The 10,643-nt window shown below is 38.4% G+C and overlaps 7 protein-coding genes across 7 annotated transcripts in view; 6 read left to right on the top strand and 1 right to left on the bottom strand.

Moving 5' to 3' along the window:
- Nucleotides 1-81: 81 nt before the first annotated feature.
- On the top strand, nt 82-399 carry VTP21DRAFT_8142 (uncharacterized protein; the record flags this gene model as incomplete). The annotated part of the gene is made up of 1 exon (XM_069398961.1): nt 82-399. One exon carries the CDS (start codon nt 82-84, stop codon nt 397-399), a length of 318 nt encoding a protein of 105 aa, XP_069245885.1.
- A 973-nt stretch (nt 400-1,372) lies between these two features.
- VTP21DRAFT_8143 (uncharacterized protein) lies at nt 1,373-2,320 on the top strand (the record flags this gene model as incomplete). The annotated part of the gene is made up of 1 exon (XM_069398962.1): nt 1,373-2,320. One exon carries the CDS (start codon nt 1,373-1,375, stop codon nt 2,318-2,320), a length of 948 nt encoding a protein of 315 aa, XP_069245886.1.
- Nucleotides 2,321-2,390: 70 nt separating this feature from the next.
- On the bottom strand, nt 2,391-3,273 carry VTP21DRAFT_8144 (uncharacterized protein; the record flags this gene model as incomplete). Its single annotated transcript, XM_069398963.1, has 2 exons — nt 2,391-2,726; nt 3,205-3,273. 2 exons carry the CDS (start codon nt 3,271-3,273, stop codon nt 2,391-2,393), a joined length of 405 nt encoding a protein of 134 aa, XP_069245887.1.
- Nucleotides 3,274-4,615: 1,342 nt separating this feature from the next.
- On the top strand, nt 4,616-5,598 carry VTP21DRAFT_8145 (uncharacterized protein; the record flags this gene model as incomplete). Its single annotated transcript, XM_069398964.1, has 3 exons — nt 4,616-4,797; nt 4,855-5,077; nt 5,140-5,598. The coding sequence occupies 3 exons, from the start codon at nt 4,616-4,618 to the stop codon at nt 5,596-5,598; spliced, it is 864 nt and encodes a 287-aa protein (XP_069245888.1).
- Nucleotides 5,599-5,861: 263 nt separating this feature from the next.
- Nucleotides 5,862-7,759, top strand: VTP21DRAFT_8146 (uncharacterized protein; the record flags this gene model as incomplete). The annotated part of the gene is made up of 4 exons (XM_069398965.1): nt 5,862-6,983; nt 7,045-7,147; nt 7,214-7,577; nt 7,630-7,759. 4 exons carry the CDS (start codon nt 5,862-5,864, stop codon nt 7,757-7,759), a joined length of 1,719 nt encoding a protein of 572 aa, XP_069245889.1.
- Nucleotides 7,760-8,034: 275 nt separating this feature from the next.
- Nucleotides 8,035-9,008, top strand: VTP21DRAFT_8147 (uncharacterized protein; the record flags this gene model as incomplete). Its single annotated transcript, XM_069398966.1, has 3 exons — nt 8,035-8,782; nt 8,840-8,873; nt 8,939-9,008. The coding sequence occupies 3 exons, from the start codon at nt 8,035-8,037 to the stop codon at nt 9,006-9,008; spliced, it is 852 nt and encodes a 283-aa protein (XP_069245890.1).
- A 962-nt stretch (nt 9,009-9,970) lies between these two features.
- VTP21DRAFT_8148 (uncharacterized protein) overlaps nt 9,971-10,643 on the top strand; it is a gene marked incomplete at both ends in the record, with an annotated part of 2,011 nt that continues 1,338 nt past the window's right edge. The window contains one exon of the mRNA XM_069398967.1: nt 9,971-10,213. Within this exon, the coding sequence (XP_069245891.1) occupies nt 9,971-10,213 (243 nt within the window). The remainder of the gene's footprint in view (nt 10,214-10,643) is intronic.

Genomic DNA, 10,643 nt, shown 5'->3' on the forward strand with positions numbered 1-10,643 from the left:
CTGATAGTTCAAATTTTCAAGTTATCTAACTAGATATTTAAGATACATATCCTAATGACGATTATCACGTATTCTAAGCTCATGGAGTTACAAAACATTGATTGGACACTTCCCGATGTTGTAATTGTGCAAAAACTGGCTGGCCTTGCAGCCTATTTGCAAAATGAGCAAACCGAATTAAATCAATATTGTTGTGAAGGCAAGCTGCGAAAGATGTACCCCCCTATATTTAATACCGATTTTTGGTCATTTTGGTGTTCTCTTTGGCGACAATTTATCAAATCGGATGCACCTACCGGGAGACTGGAAACGAATTTGATGCAGCAATTGCGTGAGAAAGCATTCGACGAGTATGTCAAGGTAAAAGTATTTTTGGATTTATGCATACTCACTGGTTAGTGCTATACTTTCTCTACTCTCCACTAAGCAGAGTTTGATCTATCGCATAAGGTTCTTTGAATGGGCAATTGGTTCCCGAACCAAATGCAAACTGAGATTTGATGTAGCGATGCAGTTTGTTTGCGAAGATGTTAAATTTATCTCTCAAACACATCCCAGTGTTCAAATACGGCGCAAGCTATTCTTGGAGCTTATGAAATTATTAAATATATTGCATTCTCCGGAACCCAGAGGAATCTTGACGCAAATACTCATACGTCAATTTATGGATGTATTAGAGGAGTTGAAACCAACCGTATTTTCAAAGGAGGTATTGGAACGAGCAGTCTAATGTTGGTAGAACAATATCAGAAATTAGAAAATGGTATATTGGAGTGTTTGGATTTTACTGTATTTTTATTGCTTCGTTTGAAACGGCGAAAAATATTGTGTTATACAGAATAGATTACTGGAACACTGTACCTTCAATAAATCTCTGATATTCAAAAGTTTATGATGGATAGGCTTGAAGATTTTATTTTATATAACGTCCGTCAAAAGCTATCATGCTATTAGGGTTATTCACCTCTGATTGTTTTGATACTCGATTATTGTGATTAAAAATAATCCTACCAATCACGTATAGATAGTTCCTTACTCCTTTATCGGGTCGTTCAAGTTTAATTTTTTCGCTTTTTTGCAGTTTGATTTTCACATTCAATGTATAATATCCAAATCATATATTTTTATGCTTTAATCAACATTCATGCCTGCACTCTCTGAAAGCGAACTATTAGAAATTTATATTTATTTGATTTTATATTTACTTGAAGATCTGGAAGATGACGATCTTAAATTTAACACTTTAATTATACTCTACACACTTTACAACACTCAATATTTGCGCCCAGGGATATTGGATCTTAAATCCTCTCATTTTCGTGACAACGTTTTGTTTCGCCTGGATGATGGACGATTTCGAAAACAATTTCGCATGTGCAAACAAGCATTTAATGCTTTGGTGCTAATACTTGAGCAAGATCCACTGCTTCACACATCCGGCCCTAATCAACAATTGCCGACATGGGTACAACTACATATATTTCTTCGTCACCTTTCCAATGGGGACGATGTATTTGATTTGGTTTCAAAATTTTCGATTTCAGAAGGGAAAATCCTAAAGATCGTGAAGCGAATCACCCTTGCGATCCAGCGCCTTCATTCTAAATACATTACTTGGCCTAATATAAGGAGAAAAGATGAAATTAAGAGCAAGTTCCTCGAGATGACCGGCTTTCCTTCTGTAGTAGGCGTGGTAGATGGCACGCATTTTCGTCTAAATCACGCACCCAACAAGGATCCTGAGACTTATTGGACACGAAAGAAAGAGTATGCGATTCACGCACAACTTATAGTAGATTCCGATTTTCGGTTTATCCACTTCGAAATTGGTTGGCCAGGGTCCGTCCATGATGCTAGAGTATATATGAACTCACAATTTTATCGGCGCCGTGAAGAGCTACTGCATCCACCCGAATATATTATCGGCGACTCGGCCTATCCTCTTTCACCTTTTTGCATCACACCTTTTCAAACTCCTCGGTGCCGTCAAGAGATAACGTTCAACACGATATTGTCAAGAAAAGTACGAAATATTGTTGAAAGGACCATCAACCGTCTTAAAAAGCGTTTCCCAGCTTTCAATTCTTTGCGACTTAGGGAAATGGAGACTAATGTTAGACTGATATCTTGTGGGATTATCTTGCACAATTTCATTGTATCATTTGGAGATGAATGGGAAGATGATAGAGTGGGTATAACGGAGGATTCAATTAACGGGGAATCGAATATTTCGGAATATGACAGAATTGAGCGTATTTTGGGCAAAGAAAAGCGAGATGCCTTATTGACTGAGGTGCTCTCGAGAAATGGGTGCGCTTAATGACACGAATAACTTTTGAATTGATTTTGGATCTTTATCTATTTCAGCCCAAATGCAGGAAAAAAGATTTTTAGCTGTCATTTTTTTGCAATGATACTCCCTTTAGTATCTGCACTTCAAATTCGTACATCCCGTCCCTTGCTTTGATCTCTTCTAACATTAATCTCTCTATCTCCAGCTTTTGTAGCTGGATCTTACGATTATTGTCAAATTCATCTTTGCCTAAGCGTGGCTCTTCTTCCCTTGTTTCATGAACTAAACGGTATTGATTCTCAATACTATTTATCTCTTCGTCTTCCTTCTGTCGCGTTGAATCCCTTTGTTCAGCCAAAACCTTTACTAGCTCCATAAGCGAATCGCCAAATTCCCTGATGTACACCTGCGGCTTGATTTGGTATTTGAAGGGCTGTTTCAATCGCCATTAGACATTGATAGAGATGCCAAGTGTTAACCTAACTATTTTAGGGTTTCGGGTTGTGCTAGAAGTAAAACTACATAGAAAAGAATTTTATTAAGAATAAAATAAGAGTGTAATAGAGCAGAGATGCCAATATTTACATAATACGGGCTGAATATTCACCTGTATCTAATACTTTTGGCTTGCACATTTCATTGCATCTCCATTTACAATTATCAATAAGATAATTCACATTCTTGGCAGATGACAATATAGTGGAGCCTAGTATATTGTCAAGGATGAAAACGTAGCATCGATTGGGAACATATACTCTGCAGGTCTTTAAGGCAGCGAGGATCCTGATGACCTTCTAAATGGATCGTGTTATGACTATTCTAACTTTTAATCCATAAATAATCTCTTGTCGCCGCTAAAAATGCGCAAGCATATTGGCCCCTGCATCCAGGTCCATGATTGATTTTGTCACCTCCTTCAATTGCGATGCTGTCAGGTGACAGCTGAACTTGCGCTTCAAATCCGTAGTGAAGACATACATAGCAATTGAGCTCAGAAGATATAAAGTATAAAGTATAGGATACCTGGTAGCATCGTAATCCTTTTCATCATTCCCAACATAACGCAAGTATTGATGACATCATCGCATCGAATATATTGTCGCAGAACAATATTCCAAAAGGTTTGCAAAAAATTTAACACCATCACATTAAAACTCTTACAACAAGTCAGAATTTGATCAAACTGAAATTCAAGCTTGAGTTCCAGTTTTTTTTTGCCCGATCATTCTGTTTAGGTCGGTCAAGTTCATCATTAAAACTCCATGTATGCCATTCCTCCAAATGTTGACTCTTTCGATGGTGGAAACTCAAAACTCTCAGGTTCACATATTTAGCCCAAGGTCGGAGCTTCAACTGCTAGAAGTGAATAGAATAGAATAGAAATCTTATCCTAATCCCAACTCGAACACGTGTTATAATAGGGTATACAATTGAGAGGTCTAACACTGCTATATGCTCTAATTAAAGCAATCTTGGTGATTGTAAAAGTTATTATCCGCATTTAGATAACTTTAGACATAAATTATACCAATTATCTTGCTAATACATGTAAAGCTACACAATACCTCGGAGCTCCAACAGGTACATTGGGACCAAATTGTAATCCTTGCCGGGATTATTGGAACAACCCTCGCAATTCTAACCAGATGGGTCGAATAAGAATATTAGGAGGTCATAGGAATAAAGGTTACATGAGTACGAAGTCGACGAGAGCTAGATGGATAGGCGACCCAAATTTACCACTCTTAATTATGCGATTTCTGTCATCGTGCCATGTGAATAAGCTTAACTAAGCGAAAAAAAAATAAAAGGCTTAAATCGACAACTTTAATCACCAGCCTGAGAACGGTTGCTTTTACAATTCCACGAATAAAATTCATTTAGCCAAAATTATTCATTTCACCGTACAAACCATTTTAAGCTCTAAGATGAAATTGAAAAGTCTCCTACAAAGGTACATTATATCTGCAAATATAATCAACAACAGGTTTTATACAAGAAAAGTTTGAGCAGTAAAAACAGTAGCTATACATATTCCATTTGTATTACAATAGTGATGGCTACGCTTGATGGGAATATAGGTTGTAATACAGCTCTTTTATAACAAAAAAAAATACTAATGATAACCTTAGATTCGCTAACATGATTTGTGCTAGGTTACATGTTAACTTAGAAGTGGGCTTTTGAGGTTTATACTCCAGAGTATAAAATGGGCTTGATTGAAGGTTATATGCGTAGGTGAAATTTTCCTGAATGTTTTTTTGTTACTATATTGTATTAAATAATTCAATCCAAAACTAAAAGCACCTAGTTTTCTCATCTATGGAGCTCTCCACATTGAATGGTCCTAGCGATACCAAATCTATCCGATTGCCGAAAAGAAAAAAAATACTGAAAAATCCATTCCTTAAGCAGTCAAACCAAAGCAAGAATGACGAAGTTTCCAAGATATCCTATTTACAGCTCTATCGATATGCGAGTAAGTTTGATATGTTTTTGATTTTGTAAGTGTTTACTTAGGATATGATCGATTCCATGCTCTTATTAAACATTTCTTACAGCCTCGGGATAGTATCTAGTATTACGGCAGGCATTTCAAAATCGTTTGTTATTGTGTTTCTATGGAAAGCAGTTGCTATCATCAGATCGATAGATGCTCTAAATTCTGACAACCAGGATATGAATGATGCCATTATACCACTTTTAGGATTAGTTATTTCAGTCATACTTTCATCTTATTTATTAAATTGTTTTTGGTCTCTTGTGGGTGAGAACCAGACAAAGGTAAATGAAATATCCAATTTTCTATGGCATATATCTTATATCCAGTCTGTAAAATTGGATAGCGCATCCGCGAACTTTACTTCCATTCGATTCTCCACCAAGATCAGAGCTGGTTTGATCTAAACCAGTCGGAGTCACTCAACACTCGCCTTTCATCAGACACTGTGCTTATCCAAGAGGGTCTTTCAGAAAAAGTTGGGTTCATCATTATGGACACATCGTATGCGATTTGTAATTTTACGCTTGCGTTTTATTTTGGATGGAGGCTGTCGGTTGTTTTGCTCGTGATTGTGCCAATGTTTGGATTTTCAGGCTATGCATTTGGACATGTATTAAGGAATCAGACACAAAAAGTGCAGAAGGCTTATTCGAATGCTGGGATGCTAGTAGAGCAATGCATTTCTGGAATTCGCACAATTGCCTCCTTTTCCATGCAGCAGCAATTTATCGATCACTTCAGTGCATTTCTCAATATTGCCTATCAAGCTGGCGTACGTAAAGCTACGAGAGCAGGTATGTAAATCAACAGATATGCTTTATTTGAGAAGGACTATATTAATATTGAAATTGAATTGAAGGAATCTTTATGGGACTGTTTGAGCTTATTGATTTTAGCGCCTATAGTTTTGCTTTTTGGTATGGGGCACACTTAATTTCTCAAGGAGTTACAACTAGAACGGTGGCATTACAAGCATTTTTTTTAATAGCTTCAGGATCGGCGGTAATTGGGTAATTTCTTTCTCTTCTTTACAAATACAATCACGAGAACTATATTCATTCAAACATGGATAGTCAAATAGCACCCAATTACAAAGCGCTTGTGGAAGCTCAGGTAGCAGCGTATAAAATATTTGCAGTCATTGATCATAAGCCAGCTATCACATCAAGTATTAAGCCCCAGAGCAAAAGTATCAAACATAGCACTTGCCAAGGCGAGATCACGTTTTGTAACGTTCATTTCAGCTATCCCTCTCGCCCAGGTATCTCAGCGCTGTCAGGAATCGAACTCAGTATTCCTAGTGGCAGAACCGTCGCACTCGTTGGTGCCTCTGGAGGAGGGAAATCAACCATTACACATTTGATACAGCGTTTTTATGATCCAACCTCAGGCAATATTCTGCTGGACGGAGTAGATTTGCGTGAGCTTGATGTAACCTGGTTGAGAAGGCAAATAGGAGTAGTTGGACAGGAGCCAGTTCTATTCGATGACACTATTCGCAACAACATCGCTCTTGGTGTACCTAATTACAACCCGACACAAAAGGAGATCGAGGAGGCATGTATCATGGCAAATTGTCACGATTTCATTAGCAGCCTGCCTCATGGATATGACACAAGGGTCGGTGAACTGGGCTCTCAACTATCCGGAGGCCAAAAGCAGCGCATTGCACTGGCGAGAGCCTTAATTCGTAATCCAGCAATCCTGCTGTTAGATGAGGCGACTTCTGCACTGGATACTGCATCCGAAAAGCTGGTGCAAGAAGCACTGAAATCTGCATCCAAAAATCGAACGACTCTAATCATTGCACATCGACTCTCTACGGTTCGTGAGGCCGACTGGATTGTGGTGGTAGAGAATGGAAAGATAGTTGAGCAAGGCACACATGCACAATTAATTGCGAATGAGGGTACTTATATGGCATACGTGCGGAAGCAACAGCTCAAAGATGAAAGGGACAACAAAGATGAGAGCTGCATTGAATCCTCCTATAATATGGAGAGTAAAGTAGAGTGGGATAGCAAACCGAGCGTAATACATGATTTGAAGCATAACAATAAATTGGCCGAAACAATCGGGGGAGATGTCATAGTAGAAAAACGACCAATATATAGGACAATGCGAATGATGTCCCCTGAATGGAAGTTGATTGGGTTAGCCATAATTGGTGGTCTTGTTATTGGATCTGTGAGTAGCTTTTGTGCTTTTTTTTACTTTTATATATCAACTAACCAATTATTTTTTCCAGGTCTATCCTATTCACGGTCTATTCATTGGTCGTATAGTTGACGTTTTCGGACTACCCGCTGATCAAGTGGAAGAAGCTACCAGATTTTGGTCTCTCCTATATGGTAAACACCTCGAATTTTAATCAATCACTATCAGTCTCTAAAATATCACCCTATTTTGTAATATAGTCGCGTTGGCTATCATTAGCTTCATTGCATCTCTTCTAAGAGACGGGGTGACTCTTTTTTGTGGTGAACGCTTCGTTCGGCGATTGCGAGCGCAAACGTTCCGCAATCTCTTACGTCAAGAAATAGCCTTTTTCGACCACCCTGAACACACTACAAGTACCCTTACTTACAGATTAGCTAAAGACGCTACGGAGATATCAGAATTGCCAAAATTGGTCATTGTTGATGGAGGAAGTGCTATTTCGGCACTATTTTTTGGGTTACTCATAGCCTTTAGTTATGGGTGGAAATTAACATTGACGCTGCTACCGGCAATGCCCCTTATTATAGGCTCGTTGCTTTTCCGCCTTAAGTCACTAAATGGGTAACAATGTTGCTGCATTATTTGGAGAGGAGTTTCTAAAGTATAAATTTAGGTTCTCAGGAAAGGTGGAAAAGGAATACCGGCTAGCTGGAAGGATTGCCGGAGAGGCTATTCGCGAAATAAGAACCATCGCGTCACTCGCAGCTGAGAATGTTTTCGAAAAGAAGTATGCAGGTTGGTGATACTTGCGTCTAGCATTTATTTTCAGCTATGTCTGATGAATGTAATTTTATATACAGAATATTGCCAAGTACCCCATAGTTTCGCAATGAAAAAGGCTTTTATTACCTCCATTGGATATGGTTTATCTGAAGGATTATATCATCTCGCTCATATCTTGGGATTATACCTCGGAGCACGTTTCATACATTCTGGTGAAATGACCTCTCAGCAAGTTACAGTAGTGCTATTTACAGTAGTATGGTCATCTCGGGGACTTAGTCAATTCTCCAATCAGATGCCCAGGTTTGTAAAGGCTAAACAAGCTGCCATCAATTTATTTGAGTTGCTGGATAAAAAAACGACGATCGATCCAGATGCAACGGGTAGATGTGAAGCTATAGCTCCTGGAACCGCAGAATTGCAAAATACTGCTTTCTCATATCCGATGAGATCCGACACAATTATATTAAGAGATATATCGATGCTAATTCAACGATATCAAAAGATCGCCCTAGTAGGTCCGAGTGGGTGTGGAAAATCGACCATCATTTCTTTGCTTCTCCGATGGTATGATTGCGATTCGGGTGCAGTATCCGTTGATGGAATGAATGTCAAAGAATGGCAGCTGGATTCGATGCGACAAAGAATTGCCTATGTTGGTCAAGAGCCAGTGCTTTTCGATATGACGGTGAAGGAGAATATCTTACTAGGGCGGCGAAAGGACCAAGAAGTGACGCAAGAGGATATCGAAGAGGTGGCAAAGAAGGCAAATATACATGATTTCATCTGCAGTCTTCCCAATGGATATCATACACGAGTGGGTGATAAGGGAAAGCAGCTGTCAGGAGGTCAAAAGCAAAGAATCGCAATCGCAAGGGCTCTGTTGAGAAAACCCGAAATCCTATTGTTGGATGAAGCCACCAGTGCACTTGATTCAGACTCGGAGAAGCTGGTGCAAGAAGCACTAGATAGTGCCATGGTAGGGCGTACAACGCTTGTCATTGCCCATCGGTTATCTACCGTGCAAGATTCGGATCTTATCAGTGAGTGCTTTCATATTCTCAAAGTTGAATAAGTGTCACTAATCCCTATATTATTAGTCGTAATGAAAGATGGTGAGATAAAGGAAGCAGGGTAAGATTATTTTTACTTAATTCATCCATCGCTTGCTATTGATTTGACAATGTTACAATTAACAGTGATCATACCAAATTGGTCGCGTATCCTGGGATATACCGGGAGCTAGTGAAACAACAGAAACTGAGCTAACAGTGATATAATAGTCTGTAATCTGCGCCCATGCTTCACGATAGTAAGGTGGTATTATTACACAATACGGGCAATTCCCAATGAATTATATAAGAAATCTTACAGATTTCTTTTGGTGGGCTTGCCATATGTCAAACTGTCGAAGAACGATATAAACAATAAAACGAAGAATTATGTAGTTAATGATAATGATAGGAGTATATCAAGGATAAACTTATAGTAATACTTGAAACTTTTGAAAAATATCGAACCATCAGTGTTCTCACATAGAGATTTGGCTGGAATGGTTCACCTCACTACATGTTGTTATTACTATATGTATTATTATCCACCCCTTGCAGGTCACTCTAATTATATTTGGAGGGTAGTTAATATGATTTTAATAATATAAATTGAAGATTAGTTTTAAAAATAAAAAGGCGTTATGACAATTTTGCGGGTAATCCTTTTCTTGACTACACAATAATAACAAAGTTATTTCGCCCTATTAAATCCAGAGGTCGGCAAAGATAACAAGTTTTTATTTAGTAACTGATATCAAAAAAGACTCAAAATTGTGTACTTGCTATCCTAAAGCACACAATACATCAAAAAAGAAATATAATGCCAAATAATTGTGTAGAATCTAATTTCATGTCATGTGATATATTAATGAGTCGCCTTGCTGCACAAAGCGTACTGTATTCTTCATGGTCCATTTGTTACAGTATGTTGCTTCTCTCCTATCAACAATACTGTATCTACAAATTCTACTATATTCACGTCACAGCAACCAGATTAAGCTTGTACTATATTGAAATTACCTGAAAACTTATTGCAAAATGGAATGGGCTATTCGAATCTATCGGAATTTTAAATATGGTGGTAAGCTCTCGATTTCCATATCAAAGATCCACCACTGGATTTGGGAGAGAAAATAGATAATCCTGATTCATTTCATTTCAAGAGCAGCTTTTACCGCCATGTATACTCGCCAATTGTTAACTGCGCCAATGGATACCGTGTGCATCACTTCTGCGAACGATTCTGTAGATGGAACAGAAAGCCATCTGTGGAAGCGTCCTAATCTTTGGGATAAGTTCATGACTACAGATCTTTTGCACGTCCAATTCAAGTTGAATTCATATACTGATCTACATCATCTTTTCAGTGCTCAATACCTTTTGGATAGCATCTTACTACCTGAAAACCTTTTTCACTCTAAGGTATACACATATACCACCAACAGAAAGCATACAAATTACTGCTCATACTTCAAAATTCCTACTTTCCCGAGACCAATTGAAGACAAAATCATAAGACGGCCGACAAGATCTAACAATGTCAAAGAGAAGTTGTTCACTGATCAACTTTTTCACGTCTATCTGAGTGCGTGCGGTATAGACTCTATGCACCCAGACCGTGAAGCATTTCTTAAAAGCTACTATTGCTGTGAACTTGATCCTGCACTCGTCCACACCGCTGTCGCGAGAGCAGCGATCCATTTATTTATCAAATATCCAGAGACACCACTTATGAGTATGCTTCAAGTGAGAATATGGAGTCTGATTACGCAGGCAAAACAATCATTATCGGATGTTTTTGATGATCCATCTCTGCAGATTGTGCTTGCTTATTCAAATATGGATACATGTC

Source organism: Calcarisporiella thermophila (genome assembly GCF_041956535.1).
Source record: "Calcarisporiella thermophila strain CBS 279.70 unplaced genomic scaffold VTP21scaffold_37, whole genome shotgun sequence".
Lineage (NCBI taxonomy): Eukaryota > Fungi > Calcarisporiellomycota > Calcarisporiellomycetes > Calcarisporiellales > Calcarisporiellaceae > Calcarisporiella > Calcarisporiella thermophila.